Genomic DNA, 16419 nt, shown 5'->3' on the forward strand with positions numbered 1-16419 from the left:
TACCAATTCATGTGTTGGCTTTACATAAGATCAGAAAATTTTTCTTTTTAAAAGTGGAAGTAGTAAAATTAGTAAGAGGAAGCAGAGGAGTGACTGAGGCCAGAAGTCAGCAGCCTGTTTCTAAAATGGGGCCATGTGATAAGAGGTTCAGGCTCCTCTGGGCCTTGTAGCCTTTCTTTTAAAAAATTATTTTTGTTATTATAAAGGTGATATACAGAGGAATGATAGTTTATAAGTCAGGTAATGAGTACATTTCTTTTTGGACAATGTTACCTCTTTCTTCATTTTCTCCCTGTTTTTTCCTCCCATCCCCACCCATAAGTTGTCTAGTCCATTTTCCACAGTGTCTAGTGAGTACCACTGCTGCATTTGTTCACCCTTTGTTCCTCCATTTCTGTGCCTCTCCTTCCATGCAGTCTTTGTGACATGACGAATGGCACAGAGCAAGAGCAGCTAAAGACAAGTACAGCACAAGGCTGTGCTCTGAAAAGCTGCACAAAATCTGGCTTTGAACTGGAATTGTCCCAGGGGACTTAGCTGACCAATCTCTCATCTAAGTGGTGGCCTTCTGTCCTCTCCTGGCATCAGGATCACCTGGGGAGCATTTATCAACTAGTAGTGCATAGGCTTGAGCCCAAGAATTCCTCACTGACTTGCTTTACATGGTCCTCAGGTGATCCTAATCTACAGTGGGCTCAGTCACCACTCAGGTGAAAGGTGTCAGTCTCTCCCTCCCATAGTCTCAGGGAGCTTTTCTCAGATCCCAGCCTGACCTTAACACCACTGAGTATCTGGCCCTACCACCAGGGCCAGGCCACCAGAGGAAGAAATGGAAGCTGAGGGGCCTGATTCCACCTCACCTCCACTCCTCCACTGACCTTCAGCAGGTAAGCCTCTGACCCCACCCACCTGCCTTTACTTCTTCAGCCCCAATGGGAATGGGTGGAACTTACCAGTTTGGGTTCTGCTCTTCTAAGTGAATAAAGGAATTCATTCATCTCTTTCCAAGTTTTCTAAAAAGTATGCTTTATTAAATGTGAGGTGATTACTGGCAACTGAAACATGGTCTAGAGGAAAGTCATTGTCTTCCAAATGGTTGGACTCCCCCAAATTTTGCTTATGAGTATAATAACCCATTCCTGGAATCGTAGGGTTTGCTGTCATTAGTCTTTAAGCTGAAAATAGGATTGCCAGGCAAAAGTATCTTGGTCAGGATGTCCAGTGTTGAAATGAAGAACAACCTTCCATCTTTCCATGTTTCCTTTCCACTTGTTTCCTTTCTCTTGCTTTGTAGGATCCAAACTGTTGGAAGGAAGGATGACACACATATACCGCACTACTGCCATTGAGACCACAGCAGTGGGTCACTCAAGCCAGGAAGAGCCACTTGGGCCTCATAACTCTTCTTTTTCCTCTTCTGCACAAATGCAAGCTGCCCGTTGACTGTTCATGAAGGGCCGGCAGCCCAAGGTCCATACAGTATTGAACACAGTGTCAGCCAGAGAATCACAGGCTGCTTGAGAAAGACAAAGAAGCACAAGGGTTAGCAGGGAGAGCCATGCCAGGGTAGAACAGGACAAGATCGTGTATTTCCAAGGATGACATGATACTCAGGGAAGGGCAAGACTGTCATCTGAATACAGATTTAAAAGAAAAAGCCTGCTTTTGTTTTTTGGTGCCAATACTGAGTCTTGAACTCAGGGCCTGGATGTTGTCCTTAGCTTTTTTGCTCAAGGCTGGCACTCTGCCCCTTAAGCCATAGCTGCTTTTCTTTCTTTCCTTCTTTCCTTCATTTCCTTCCTTCCGTTCTCTTTCTTTCATCCTTCCTTTCTCTTTCTTTCATCCTTCCTTTCTTTCTTTTTCTTTCTTTCTTCCTTCCTTCCTTTCTTTCTTTCTTTTGTGGTTAATATAATTGAAGGTAAGAGTCTCATAGACTTTCCTGCTTTTTTTTTAAACTTGTGCCTGTCCTGGAGCTTGAACACAGGGCCTGGGCATTTTGTGATCAAGGCCAGTGCTCTACCATTTGAACCATAGCTCTACTTCCAGTTATGTTTTGGTGCTTAATTGGAGATAAGAGTCTCATGGACTTTCCTGCCTTGGCTAGCTTTGAACTATGATCCTCAGATCTTTAGCCTCCTGAGTAGCTAGGATTATAGGTATGAGCCACCAATGCCCAACTAAATAATAAAAGTGTTTTCAGATAAGTTCCTATCCAATTTAATAGAGTATACTGTAAGATGCCCTCTTTTTCCTGGACCCCTGTTCAAAATCATCTGAACCTCCCATACCATTATATAGAATTCTCCTTAGAGAACACTGTTGTGTTTCCTAGATCTTTCCCTGTGTGAGATGTAAATCATTTTTGGTTATTACTATCTTAAATATCAGAGGTACAGAAGGAAAAGAGATCATCTCCAAGTCAGGGATCTCAGAGTTTTGACTAAGAGGTAGTCAGGATGGACAGGTCAACAGTAGTTGTACCACACCATGATGAAAAAGAACACAAGGTGGTGTGGATACCCACAGAAAGGATCACTGTCCCTTGAGGTAAGCATTCTCAGGAATATATCTTAGAGGAAATATTAAATGGACTCAGCTGAGAATAAAATCAATATATAATCAATCAATTGTATCAGTAATGTTTAGCAGTTATCAAGAACTGACATGACCATAAAAATCAAGAAAACAATTCCATTTACAATAGCATTAAAAAGAATAAAACATGGGCTGGGGATGTGCTTGCCCAGCATGCATGAAACCCTCAGTTTGATTCCTCAGTAGCATGTAAACAGAAAAAAGGTGGAAGTGGTGTTGTGGCTCAAGTGAGGTACAGTGCTAGCCTTGAGCAAAAAAAGCTCAGGGACAGTGCTAGCCTTGAGCAAAAAAAGCTCAGGGACAGTGCCGAGGCCCTGAGTCCAAGCCCCAGGACTGACAAGAAAAATAAATTTAAAAAATAAAAATAAAAACGATAAAACAGAGTAAGCTTAAAACTATAAGATTTGTGCTATAAAACTTTAAAGAAGTTAAGGAAGACCTAAAAAGAGATGAAGACATTCAGAATTTTGTTCACTGGTCACAAACAAAGGGGCAGTAGTCTTCAAATTGATCTGCAGCATTAAGAAAAAGTTCTATCAAAATCACAACTGTCCTTTCTTGCAGAAATCAACTTATGCCAAAATTTAATAGAAACGCGTTCAAAATGATCTTGACAAAGAACAAGATTCTAGTTCCTTGATTTCAAATTTTACTACACAATTATAATAAAGATTGTATAATAATTATAAATTATAATAATAAAGATTGTATCTACTGGCATAGATCAATGAAATAAAATTTAACGTCCAGAACTAAATGCTTACGTTTATGGTCAACTGATTTTTGACAGAGTACAAAAGAATAGTCTCTTCAACAAATGGTATGTAAACACCTGAGTATCAATATGGAAAAGAATGAAGTTGGATCCCTTTCTTATATACAAATGTTAACCCAAAGTGGATCATAGACCTAATTAGGAGAGTGACAACAATACAAATTTTAGAAGGAAACAAAAAAAGAATGAAACATGGATACATTGTACAGTATAGACAAACCTTGCTAAGTGAAAGTAATTGTTCACAGAAGAACACATAATAGGACTCCATTTGTATGCAGTGTGCACCATGGGCAAACTACAGTGGTTGAAAGTACATTTGTGGTTGCCTTGAGGACTTAGGAGGGTCCCATCTGGGGAGGATGACTATGTCCTGAAATTGATTGTGGAGCTGATTGCATAATTCTGCGAACAGATCCAACAAGCATTTAAATGGGTGAATTGTAGTTTAAACATTTGTTTCAACAACACTAGCAAGTAAATGAGCCATATGTCTCAAGCAGAGGAGCCTGAAGGGGACAAAAGGAATGAACCATTCACCCAAGTAGTGTGCAGGGAATCAGAAGAGAATTCCAGCAGATCCAAAATGGTGCTGAAGGAACAGCCTGCAGCTGCAACAGAAAGAGCATGCATGTCAAACTAAATTATTGAATGTCTTTGATTGGGTGTGGAGACTACCAGGTTCCCATGGTAAGAACATGGAGCTGATCTGAATGGAGAAAATGGATTGGAGGGACCCAGAGACTCGGTTACTGTACTGCTATAATCAGGCAAAGCCAGCTGCTAGTGGCTCATGCCTATAATCCTAGCTACTCAGGAGTTTGGTTTGAAGTTAGCCTAGGCAGAAAAAGGTTGTGAGATTCTTAGCTCCAATTAGCCACCAAAAAGCTGTAAGTGGAGCTGTGGCTTAAATGGTAGAGCATCAGCCTTGAGCAAAAACACTAAGGGAGAGTATAAGGCTCTGAATCCAAGCCCCAGTATTAGCACAGAAAACAACAAAAACAAAAAACCAGGCAAGTGGGGTATTTAGGAGATTTAGTAGAAAGAATCAATAGGCTTTTGCTTGGGAGAAATAATTTGATCTTTCCCTTTCTGTAGACAGGAGTAGAATAGTTCTCGCATTAATTACTCATATTCCCAAGGTCTCATGCTTCACTTCAGGACTATCCTCCAAACACTGATCTATGAACCAAATCTAAGATGCCCCCACTGCTGGTATTCTTGTGGCACAGGGCCAGCTCCTTATCAGCCTGAAGTTCAGCCTTCACCAATTCAAAAATTAAATGCTGGCTGGGAATGGGGCTTAGTGATGGAGTGCTCGCCTAGCATGCATGAAGCCATAGGTTCAATTCCTCGGTACCACATAAACAGAAAAAGCCAGAAGTGGCACTGTGGCTCAAGTGGTAGAATGCTAGCCTTGAGCAAAAGAAGCTCGGGGACAGTGCCTAGGCCCTGAGTTCAAGCCCCAACACTGACAACAACAAAAAAATTAAATGCTAATATCTACCTATCATGTTTTGGCTCCAGAATCTGAGAGATGAAAACTTTCCTTAAAGGAAATTAGGAAAAAGAGTCAGTACTGGAAGCTGAGCAGCTAAGTGTTTAAAAATAATTATTCTAAAGAAACCTTCACAGAAAAATGAAGAGCTACTTAAATAAAGGTTTCCCAGACTGAGAACAAAATAAAAGGGTTTCAGCAACCCAAGAGAGACACTGGGTATGGAAAATAATTTAACGGTAGAATGGATAACTCAAGCCAGTTGGACAACTTTCTCCAGTTGATGATGAATCTCATTTCTCTGGAAATGCACTGGTATGGTCGTTTCCATCAGGATTGGTGCCAGCAGTCCCTGGGCAAGACAGCAAGAACTTTTGTGAAGGAGTGCTTGCCTCCACCTACCCTGCTTGGAGCTCAGCCTTCCAGAAAGCCAGCTCACCAAGCTCTGCCTCTGAGTGAAGGGCTCTGGACTCCTCTCTCAGAAACAGGAGAACTCCCCATCCCAGCCTGTGTCCTTAGGAGACCTACCTTCCACGTTGGAGACGAAGCCGAGGCTCCGCTTCAGGTCAGAGCAGATGGAGTGGAGACACCATCGGAATTTTGCATCGCAGCGGTATTTGTTGGCCCCGCAAGTGTCATAGCAGACATCCAGCTGGTTACAGCACTTGGTCATTGCTGGGATACCCAAGTCCATCTGCAAAAGGCAAGGGGGAAAGAGCAGGAAGAAATGACACGTTGAGACCACGTAGAGATGGACCGTGGCAGCCTTGCCCACCTCACTAGTAAACAGACAGCTCTCGTTGCCTGTCACATAGGGAGATGGTTTTAGAAACACCAAGGACTTAGTAGTAGTTTAATAAGTGACTCCAGAGCTTTTTCATCCTTTTCTTTAAGATGTTAGTAATTTTCAAACCCACAGGCAGCGATGGCAATGAAAACAGAGACCAGAAAAGAAGTCAATGATAGAGCTTTGGGACATCTAGAGTCAATTAAAATGAACATTTCCATCTGGGATTTTGTTTAAAAAAGGACTCTGAAACTAAAAACTATTTTTTAAAAATGGAGCCTCCACTCATTAGTAAGTCACTGGTATTTTTTAGGGAGCCCTTCATTCTCTAGAGAGCACTTTTTTAAGGGTGTGTATGTATAAGGGAGGAAAGTAGGGTTCAGACTACTCAGCTCCTCAACACAAGCAGACTGTGGTAAACCACAACACTGCCTGAGCACACACATGTGTGTGTTTACCAAGTGTCCTGTAGGCAAGTATAAACGTTATTGCATAAACTCCTCCCCTCCAACAAAAAAAGAAAAGAGAAAATGCAAAGTAAATCCTTGAGTCAACATAAAAAAATGAAGTTGTCTTAGTTTTATGCAATTCCAAATCCTAGTTTACACAGGAAACCCCAGCTACATTTTACATGGGTCCTCTTTTCTAAAAGTAAGGTCAAAGGGCTTCCAAAAAAGTCTGAAAAGGAAATGAATCCCAGGCTTGTTCTTGGGGGAGGCCCCCAGTTTGGGAGAGGGCCAAGTTCTGCTCATATATGCTTCACAGGCAGCTGGATGCAGAACTGAAGATTTCTGTGCTGCTGCTCTTCCAAGGATTGCTGAGCCAGTGTTCTCAGGAAGAAGTCACACTGAACAACAAGCCCCTTCTTCTCCAGCCCCTCACTGGAGAGGCTCACTAACAAGACCACTGTGTCAGGTCTATTTTTGATTATGTTGTGATGTGTTTTCACACATCACAGAGATCACAGAGAACTTCTACCAAAGGTTTATCTGAGAGACAGCTGCCTCAGAGAAAAAGAAACCAAAGAGCTTTCAAAATTCTCTCTTCCCTCAGATCCAATTTACCCCATCGTTCATTATTCCGCTACAGTTCATCAGTGATCATTTCTATCAGTGATAATTCATGGATTACTCTTAGTTATGATTCATGAACCAGGACTGGAATACATACACTTCCTGGAACCTTGAGACCCAGGAAATAGGAGCTGCAGCCGTTGGGCTCCTGAGGTTTGTAGCCAGGTCTGGGCATCGGTGCTTTTCCTAGCACAAGGAAAGAACAGGAAGAAATATTTAGAAATAAAAATTTTGAAAGTCATTTTCCATTCTTCTCTAAAAATCACCTCTAAAAGTCCCCATCAGATATCCACAAGAAATAGTTGTGATATCACAAAAAAAAACTAATGTCAGGTAAATTTCCTCCAAATCTCAAGAAATTTAAGTACGTATTTCCTAACAGTTCTGATTTTCTGAAAATGTAATCTTAGCTGGGTTCTGGTGGCTCACACCTGTAATCCTAGCTACTCAGGAGGCTGAGATCTGAGGATTGCGGTTCAAAGCCAGCCCGGGCAGAAAAGTCTGAGAGACTTATCTCCAACTAACCACCAGAAAACTGGAAATGGCACTGTTGCTCAAAATGGTAGAACACTAACCTTGAGCAAAATTGCTCAGGGATAGTGCCCAGACCCTGAGTTCAAGACCCATCACCAAAAGAAAAAAAAAAAAAAAAGAAAAGTAATATTGACGATAAAGGAGAAGGCAAAACCTCCCAGTTCTAATTCCACAGGCCACTGTGCAGCACACATACAGTGAGGGATCACAAACTGGCAGAATTGGAGTCTTAACAGTACCATAAAGGTTTAAACTAGCTGGGAGAGAATGAGGGAAAGGGTGACACTGTCCAAAAAAAGAAATGCACTAGGGCTGGGAATGTGGCTTAGTGGTAGAGTGCTTGCCTAGCATGTATAAAGCCCTGGGTTCAATTCCTCAGTACCACATAAACAAACAAACAAAAAAAAGCCACAAATGGCACTGTGGCTCAAGTGGTAGAGTGCTAGCCTTGAGCAAAAGAAGCTCAGGGACAGAGCCCAGGCCCTGAGTTTAAGCCCCAGGACTGGAAAAAAAAAAAAAAAAAAAGGAATACACTAGAGCTGGGTACCAGAGGCTCACACCTATAATCCTAGCCACTCAGGAGGCTGAGCTCTGAGGATCACAGTTCAAAGCCAGCCCAGGCAGGAAAGTCCACAAGACTCTACTCTCCAATTAATCCCAGAAAATTGGAAGTGGTACTGTGGTTCAAAGTGCACTAGTCTTGAGCACAAAAGCTCAGGGCCAGAACCCAGGCCCTGAGTTTAATTCCAATGACCAACAAAAAAAGAAAGGAAAGGAAGGAAGGAAGTCTTTATTTGTAACTGTACATCACCTTTATAATAACAATAAAATATTTACCAAAAAAAAGGTTTAAGCTGATTTGGATGCAATATTTTAGGCATTTGGATCAAGGAACTCAGGAATAGTCTAAACAACTTTCTTCCTTCTACATGGCTTTGTTTGTTGTTGTTGTTGTTTTGTTGCAAATGTGTATACAACAAGAAAATGTGTCACTATAAGGAAAGATAGCCCTGACCTGAGGGGCCTTCAGGACAATCGCCTGCAAGAAAACTTGTTGATATCCAGATAAGGATGCTGGGGACTAAGAAGTTGTATGACTTGTTTAAGTTTACACAGGAAAGAGGATAGAAATTAAGAGTTCTTTTTTTCTTTCCTTCCTTCCTCCCTGTCCTCTTTTGTTTCCCCTTTTTTCCCCTTTTCCTCCCTCCAATCTTCTTCCTTCCCTTTCTTCCTTCTCATTAATATTCCCCCAACCACATATTTTATTTCTACTTAATATTATTATTTCAAAACTGAAGAAAAGTCAGAGAAATAAACACTTAGGTAGCCATGCAATGCAAACATAATAAACATTAACATTTGCCAAGTTTGTTATAAATATTTTTCTATTTAATTTAATGTTAGAGTTCAGGTACAGCAGAGGCCCCTTTTTACCCCATCTTCCTATTTTAATTTTAGACATTTAGTCTGTACTTTCGTGTCTCCCTTCCTAACTGTTCCTCAAAAGTATGTGGATTATTCTTGTACTTTTACATTTGAGTTTTAGATTCAGCTTAGCAAATTCTGCAAGAAACCTTGTCAGTATTTATATGAAAAGGCCATTGGATTTACAGGTTAATTTGGAGACAACTGCCTTTTTAGGCGGTCCCGTCCTCTTGAACTTGGGCCCAGTGCTTCCTCTATTTACTTAGTTCTTCCTTTAATCCTGAAACTGTGTGGAAATTTCGGTCACATATTTACTATACCTCCTGTATGTTTATATTATCTAGCTTTTCAAACACAATAAACAATTCCCATCCAGAAGGAGGACCACAAGGCTAGTACAGAAAATTGTACTTCTCTGGAACCCATGTTGCTTCTAGATTTCTGCTCTAGCAGCCAGCCCTAGCCTGCCACCTTGGCTCATGGTCCAAGATGGAGCTCAGCTAATACATCTTATTACCAGCAGATGAAAGGTGTTAGAAGGCTCCAGTCATTCAGCACACACTCGAATGTCACACTCGGCACCTCTCCTTACTGTTTGCCACCCCTTAATTTCAATAGCTACTTGCAAAGGTGGGCTAGGGAATGGAGGCCGTCATGAGCCCAGCTGAAAATTGAGAGGAGGGACTTCTTGTAGAAAAAGGAAAAAATTCCCAGGTGCTGGTGGCTCACGCCTGTAATCTAGCTACTCAGGAGGCTGAGGATTGAAGTTCAAAGCCAACCTGGGCAGGAAAGTCTGTGAGACTCTTACCTCCAATTAACCACCAGAAAAAGTAGTAGAGCACTGGCCTTGAGCTGAAGAGCTGAGGGACAGCACCCAGGCCCAGAGTTCAGGCCCATGATGAAAGAAAATAAGAAAGAGAAAGAAAGGAAGAAAGGAAGAAAGGAAGAAAGGAAGGAAGGAAGAAAGGAAGGAAGGAAGGAAGGAAGGAAGGAAGGAAGGAAGAAAGGAAAAAAGGAAGGAAGGAAGGAAAGAAAGAAGTAAAAAAAGAAGGAAGAAAGAAAGAAAGCACGCACGCACTCAGGGATAGCACCAAGAGTTCAAGCAACAACAATAAGGGGCGGGGGGGGGGGGGCAGAAATCAGGATAGTGAAGTTTGAACTCAGGGCCTTATGCTTGTTAGGTAGGCACTCTACCACTCAAGACTCATCCCCAGACCCTAATCCTTTATTTATTTATTTATTTTTTGCGTCCGGTCATAGGGCCTGAATTCTGGGCCTGGGCGCTGTCCCTCAGCTCTTCAGCTCAAGGCTAGCGCTTTACCACTTGAGCCACAGCACCACTTCTGGCTTTTTTCTTTTTTTGCTTATGTGGTGCCGAGGAATCGAACCCAGGGCCTCAGGCATGCAAGGCAAGCGCTCTACCACTGAGCCACCTTCCCAGCCCCCTAATTCTTTTTTTTTTTTTTTTTTTTTTTTGTCGGTCATGGGGCTTGAACTCTGGGCCTGGGCGCTGTCCCTCAGCTCTTCAGCTCAAGGCGAGCACTCTATCACTTGAGCTACAGCGCCACTTAATTCTTATTTTTAAGACAAGATCTCACTGTGAGCCCAGACTGGCCTCAAACTCTCCATCTTAGCCTGAGTCTCTAGAATGCAGGGGTTAGAAGCCTGTATCACCACATCTGGCTATTTCTTACATTTTAAATCTTTATTAAATTATGGTGGATTAATTGTTCACAGGGTGTGATTTTTTTAGTAAGAGCTCATCTTCATTCTTGTTTTTCAGAGAAATTCCTATGTCCCCATCATACAGCTACAGAGTAGGCCCTTACTTGTTATCTTCTTGTGGTGGTGGTGTTGGGGTGGAGGGTATAATATGAATCCAGGGCATTCTCAATCATCTAGTCACACCCTAGCCCTCCTAAATTTTTGTTTTGTTTTTGCCAGTCCTGGAGCTTGAACTCAGGGCCTGGGCATTGTCCTTGAGCCTCTCTGTGCTCAAGACTAGCACTCTACCACTTGAGCAATAGCACTTCTTCTGGCTTTTTCTGTTTATGTGATACTGAGGAATCAAACCCAGGGCTTCATGCACCCTAGACAAGCACTCTACCACTGAGCCACATTCTCAGCCCTCTAAATTGCTTTTGTTTCTCTCCTCAGATTGTTCTTTTACAAGTGTGCTGTATAAACTACCTTTCTAGACATCAAGAACAAATTTGAACTGGAGAAAAATATGTCCACATTTAATGATGAGGCTCTGTCTTATTGGTTTTGCTAGTCCAGGCTTTTGAAGCAGACGTGGGTGGCATCCTATACTATTTTGTTGTTGTTGTGGGGCTTGAACTCACGGCCTGGCCACTGTCCCTGAGCTTTTCTGCTCAAGGCTAGCACTCTATCACTTTGAGCCACAGTTCCAAGTCTAGTTTTCTGATAGTTAAAGAGTCTTGCAGACTTTCCTGCTTGGGCTGGCTCTGAACCATGTTCCTCAGATCTTAGCCTTCTAAGTAGCTAGGATTACAGGCATGAATCACCAGCTCCCAGCCTCTCTTAACTTTTTTGCACTTAAAGAACTTGAAGCTGGGCTACTCAGGAGGCTGAGATTTTAGGATCATGGTTTGAAGCAGTTGGGAAAGAAAAGTACTTGAGACTCTTATCTCCAATAAACTACTCAGAAAAAGCCAGAAGTAGCTTTGTGGCTCAAGTGGTAGAGCGCTAGCCTTGGGCACAAAGAGACTTTGGGACAGTACCCAGGCCCTGAGTTCAAGCGTCAGGACTAGCAAAAAACAAACAAACAAACAAAACTTACAAGCTAATGCTGGTGGCTCATGCCTATAATACTAGCTATTCAGGAGGCTGAGATCTGGGGACTGGAGTTTGATGCCAGTCAACAAAATTCTTATCTCCAGTTAACCAGCAAAAAAGCCAGAAGTGTAGCTATGGTTCAATTGGTAGAGCACCAGCTTTGAGCAGAAAAAGCCAAGTGAGAACAGGAGGCTCTGAGTTCAAGCCCCAGTACTGGCATTGGGTTGGGGGGGAAGAGGGGGGAGAGAAAGGGAAAGAGGGGGGAGAGAAAGGGAAGGAGGGGGGAGGAAGGGAGGGAGGGAGGGAGGGAGGGAAAACTAAAGCCAAATCTCATGAAAAGTACAACTCTGATATCACAGTTTGAAAGGTAACAGAATGCAGTTCTTCCCTGGCCTGCTGGTAATTAAGGTTATTTCTGTTATATAAAATATTGTATGTTAATTGGAGAAATCTCCTTAGGAGTGAAGCCTACAAAAAAAAAAAAAAGAAAAGAAAAGAATAAAAGGGAGGCTGGTTATTGTCCAGGCATATCACGTTACAGTGGAGTCGTTTTCAGGTTGATGCTTTGAACTAGGTATCAGCAAGCACAAATTGCTTTGATTTTCTGGCTTGAGCTGACAACTTGAAACTCTAATCAGAAAAGGCCAAGAATGGCTCCACCCAGCCCACCGCCTGCTTTGGGTAACCTGCCAACTGAAAGTGGGTTTTATATTATCTTCTTGGTTTGGGGAAAGTCAAAACAAGAATAATGTTTTATGACATATGAAATTCACATTTTAATGTTCATAAAGAAGTTTAATGGGAAGACAGCCATATTCATTTATTATGCATTAGCTATGGTTGTTTTCACGGAAGAAAATCACAGAATATTGTTATAATCTTAAAGTGAGGATGGCTTGCTAATCAAGACTTCAAATTCAGAGGCTATAAAAAGACAGACTTGATCTCATAAAACTTAAAACCTTCTCAGTAAAGTGAAATGCCATAAAACACTTACAAGACAAACAAGAGGGAATTCAGAGCATAGTGAGCCATGACACCCAGCATTCCGCTTCCAGGCCTGTCCACTGTGCCCCAGACCAGGGCCTCACCCCACATTTCATCACACACGACAGTAAAAAGCGGTGGGCTTTCTGTTCCAGGTCAAGGGCTGTGTTTTCCTGAGGGTGAGTTCTTTTCCCCCACCATCTGGTTCTTCTGCATGTATTATTGAGAACACAGCCCATTATATAATATCTACAGCCTGTGGGCCTCCAGACACCCTCAAATTCAGCCTGAGCTAAGGGAAGGATGGTGTTTCAATAAGTAGCCTAGGCTACTGAGTAGCTGAGATTACAGTTGTATACTATGCTATTTGGCTATTAAAGAGACTTTGAAGATATTTTCTCAGTTAGCAACTAAACCTAGAAAGGACTTCTTTTTGAAATACTTGTATTAAATTCTGTGGACCCAGGAACTTCTGAAGTGGCTCTCCTCCAGAGACTTTCCTACAGCAGAGAACAATCACATTGCTTCCAGACACTTCTTCCAAAAGCTGAGAGGTTGTTGCCAAAGCCACTGGGGTTTGTATTGTTAACATTCCTTATATATGTATATGAGAAAACTGAGGGAGCTAAATAACTTGCCCAAGTTCACCAGCAATGAGACAACCCTGCTCCCCGATTCAAACCCATGAGTTTTCCATTATCAGAAATTTTCCAAGCGTGGTTGAAGGAACTCCCATTGAAAGCTCAGCTTTGGGGGTGGGTACAACTCAGTGGTAGCATGTGCCTGGCAATGCATGCAATTCTGGGTCTCCTCTCCAGCACTTGCCACCCTACCACAAACCCACCATGTCAGACTCTCGGAATGAGAAAGGAAATCTGTATTTTACAAAAGATTCTCAAAGGAATCCTGTTCATACTGATGTAAGACCCTTCAGTTCCAGACTAAACTCCCATGGAGTCTTGGTTTCCAATCCAGTCCATTAACAAATATTTGTATGCTGACATGAAAACAAATTGTCTTAAACATAAGAAGCTTGAAGCAATGTAGACATGCAAACCCCCCTTTACCTGTTTGACTAGTTTAACCCACTGAAGTTCTAATCTTTAGTATGCCTTTGCCTGGACCGTGCTTTGCAACCTCCTGGGAAACCTAAGAACCCTGATGTTTAGGGCCCAAATCACAGATGTCCTCACTTAACGAACTTGGTGTTTGGACTTTTAAAATCTCCCTAGGTGATTCTGGTGTAGAGACAAGATAGACCATCATTGCGTAAACAGTGATAAATGTCTATTGATAGAACTTTTTTTTCTTGTAGGCTGTTTGCTAAAGTGTTTCTTCTGGCAATTTAAAAAATACTTGTACTTGTACTTTATATATGTACTTGTTTTTCTCATTATGGCTCCAGGACCCACAGCATCAAGACCACTTGAGATGCAGTCATTATGCAAATTACTGGCCCACCAGACCTGCCAATCAGAAATGTGAGGGGGTGGGGCCAGCAACTGTTAAAGCCCAGAGGTCCCAAAGGGTCAATGAAGTTTGAGAGCCACTACTCTGAAAAGAGGCCTTGTGTACCAGAGGTAGGTCACAAAACAAAGTGAAAAGGAGTAGAGAAACAGTTAAGGATTAGGTGTTCTTTGTTGGAAATATGGAGCACATTCTTATTTGTCCTCTTTGGGCAGAGCTCTGGCTTTGCTCTCCAGGAGTTCCAAAGGTAACCCCTTATTTTCCTGCTTGCTAGGCCCCTCCTTGCAGGATTCTGTTTTGTCCAGAGAGAGCAGTTATTTGCCTTCCTGTTCCCTCTATTGACTATTCCCCTCCCCCACCAGTTGCTGGGGACATCTGCTCTGCCCCTGCCCCCCTCTGCCAGCCACAAGGTGCTGAAATTTGTCATTCTGTTATCCTAAAGAAGGAAAAACGGGGTTTGGCTCTTGGTATCCTAAAAATAAAATCCTCCTGCTGCATGTACTATGATTCTGCCACCTGAAATGCATTCACCCTTTCCTACTGGGCCAGTGCAAACTGTGTCCTAATGCAGCAACAAGGCCTCTGTGGCTGTCCAGGGCACTTGGGGCAAATGTGTGACTTAGGCGTCCAGGTTTGGATGGAGCGAATGTTTTACTTTCTTTACCATACCCTCCTGTGGTTAAATCCGAGTGATGTTTGCCCATCTTCTCCTAGCCAGTGTGTAAGGAAGCCTTTCTCCTCACACTTGACAAGGAGATGGTGTTTCTGGCTATCTCTGGAAAGCTGAGTTTTATCTGTTGACTGGAGAATTTCTCAAATAGATTTTCCTGCATAGGCTAACTTGACTCGCTATTTTCAACTCTAGCCCGGTGAGGGAACGTTGGATAAATTAAAGCATCAGACTTTTGAGACGATTTGCTTTCAAAAGCATAGGCTGGGGCTGGGAGCGCAGCTCCATGGTAGAAGGTACAAGTCCTGGGTTCAATCCTCAGCAACACATTTTAAAGCTCTCCATCTGCCTCAGAAATGACCCAGCCCTTCTTGGCCTAGGAGCCCCACAGGAGACACACCGAGTCGGGCCATGCAGGAGTCGGGCCATGCACCAAGTTCCCTAATGGTGCCTTGAGCTCACATACTTGCTTCCCACCAAACTCTGGAAAGTGCACCTGCTGGTTAACTACAAAGAGTGGCTTATTTGGGGTACAGATTCACTGAACGCCCTGCACCTGCACTGGCTCTCCAGGATGGGCCCAGGGAGGCTCACTCACCATATCGGCACCGGTACTGACAGACTCCGTCCTTGCCCCCCAGCAGCTCCAGGAAGGAATCGAAGTAACTGTTGACCGACTCAAAGCTGCCGCGGAGGTGCCGGAGGCCCCAGTCCGAGTAGGACTCATCTGCTTTGGGGCTGGGGTCGCCCTGAGCCGAGCCACCCCCCAGGCTCAGCCACACCACCACCCAGACGCCCGGGCCCAGCTTCATCCTGCCCACAGGTAGGTTGGCAATCGTTGCTTCTGGCCTCCGACCCCCAGCCAGGGTCCCAGCAAGTCCTGGGCGCCGCTTGGCCCACCCGCCGGCTGGACGTGGGCAGGGACGGGAACAGTGTCTGTGCGCCCCACGAGTGGACTTTAAACAGCACTGCAGGCTGGGATGAGATCAGAGCAATTAGAAAGGGGGCAAAGGTGAAGGAGTGGGAGGGAGGGCCTGCCCGAGGGACAGGGAGCTTCCTCATGGGGGGACCCCACTCCTGCCCTGGAGGAGATGTTTGCTCCCCAACAGCAGGGGGCTACCCCCACAGAATGCTACCCCCACAGCTTGGGGGCAACTGTTGCCAGCTTCGCTCCTGGGGCCAGCTTCTTGACCCAAGAGCTTGTCACCCAAAGTCCTAGCCACACCCTGCACCTGGTCACCTTTACCACCGGGATCTCCCTCCCCGGAGAGCTGAGCGTGCTCCAGGCGTGCTCTGTGCGCGAGTTCTGTGCTCAGGCCCCGCTTCTGCCTGGCTCCTTCCTTGGCTGTCTGACTCATAATCACTGGCCAGGTGAAGGTCCTAACGCTACCTGACCCACACTGCTGGGCCACTTCGCCTCTCTGCGGCATCTCTCGGCAGTACTCCATGGGGAAGCCCTGCGATCCGCCCGCGGCCCCTGCTCAGAGCCTCTGCTCTCAGCGCCTGTCTGCTGAGCATTCCTCAAAGTCCAGGAGTTCATTAGTAAGATTGTTTTGAGATTGGACACTTTAAGATTGTTGACTGAGTCTAGTGTTTGGGCATACATTTTTGTTCATAGTTTGCCCCTGAGTCTGTGAGGAAATAACCCTCAATGGAATCATTTGTAAAAATGATTCATTTCATAGAACAAATGAATCAATTAGCTTCTTTCCCAAATGTCAGGAAAGCCCAATAGAAATGAGCAGTCCCTATATTGACTTAAGAAATGGGTGTGTTTATGGGCTGGGAAGGTGGCTCAGTGGTCGAGTG

The 16419-nt window shown here is 43.8% G+C and overlaps 1 protein-coding gene across 3 annotated transcripts; it reads right to left on the minus strand.

Moving 5' to 3' along the window:
• Positions 1–1009: 1009 nt before the first annotated feature.
• On the minus strand, positions 1010–15559 carry Pla2g12b (phospholipase A2 group XIIB). 3 transcript variants are annotated; one of them, XM_070020365.1, is made up of 5 exons: positions 15209–15559; positions 6826–6914; positions 5397–5562; positions 5140–5220; positions 1446–1513 (listed from the first exon to the last, which is right to left on the minus strand). In XM_070020365.1, exons 1-4 carry the CDS (start codon positions 15420–15422, stop codon positions 5162–5164), a joined length of 528 nt encoding a protein of 175 aa, XP_069876466.1. In that variant the 5' UTR covers positions 15423–15559; the 3' UTR covers positions 1446–1513; positions 5140–5161. The 3 variants fall into 3 exon arrangements, with proteins under 3 accessions (XP_069876465.1, XP_069876464.1, XP_069876466.1); XM_070020364.1 differs by lacking the exon at positions 5140–5220 and having other exon boundaries at positions 1010–1513; XM_070020363.1 differs by lacking the exon at positions 5140–5220 and having other exon boundaries at positions 1010–1516.
• Positions 15560–16419: the final 860 nt, after the last annotated feature.

This window comes from Dipodomys merriami, unplaced genomic scaffold, assembly GCF_024711535.1.
Source record: "Dipodomys merriami isolate MVZ:Mamm:240054 unplaced genomic scaffold, mDipMer1.0.p SCAF_14, whole genome shotgun sequence".
Taxonomy (NCBI): Eukaryota; Metazoa; Chordata; class Mammalia; order Rodentia; family Heteromyidae; genus Dipodomys; species Dipodomys merriami.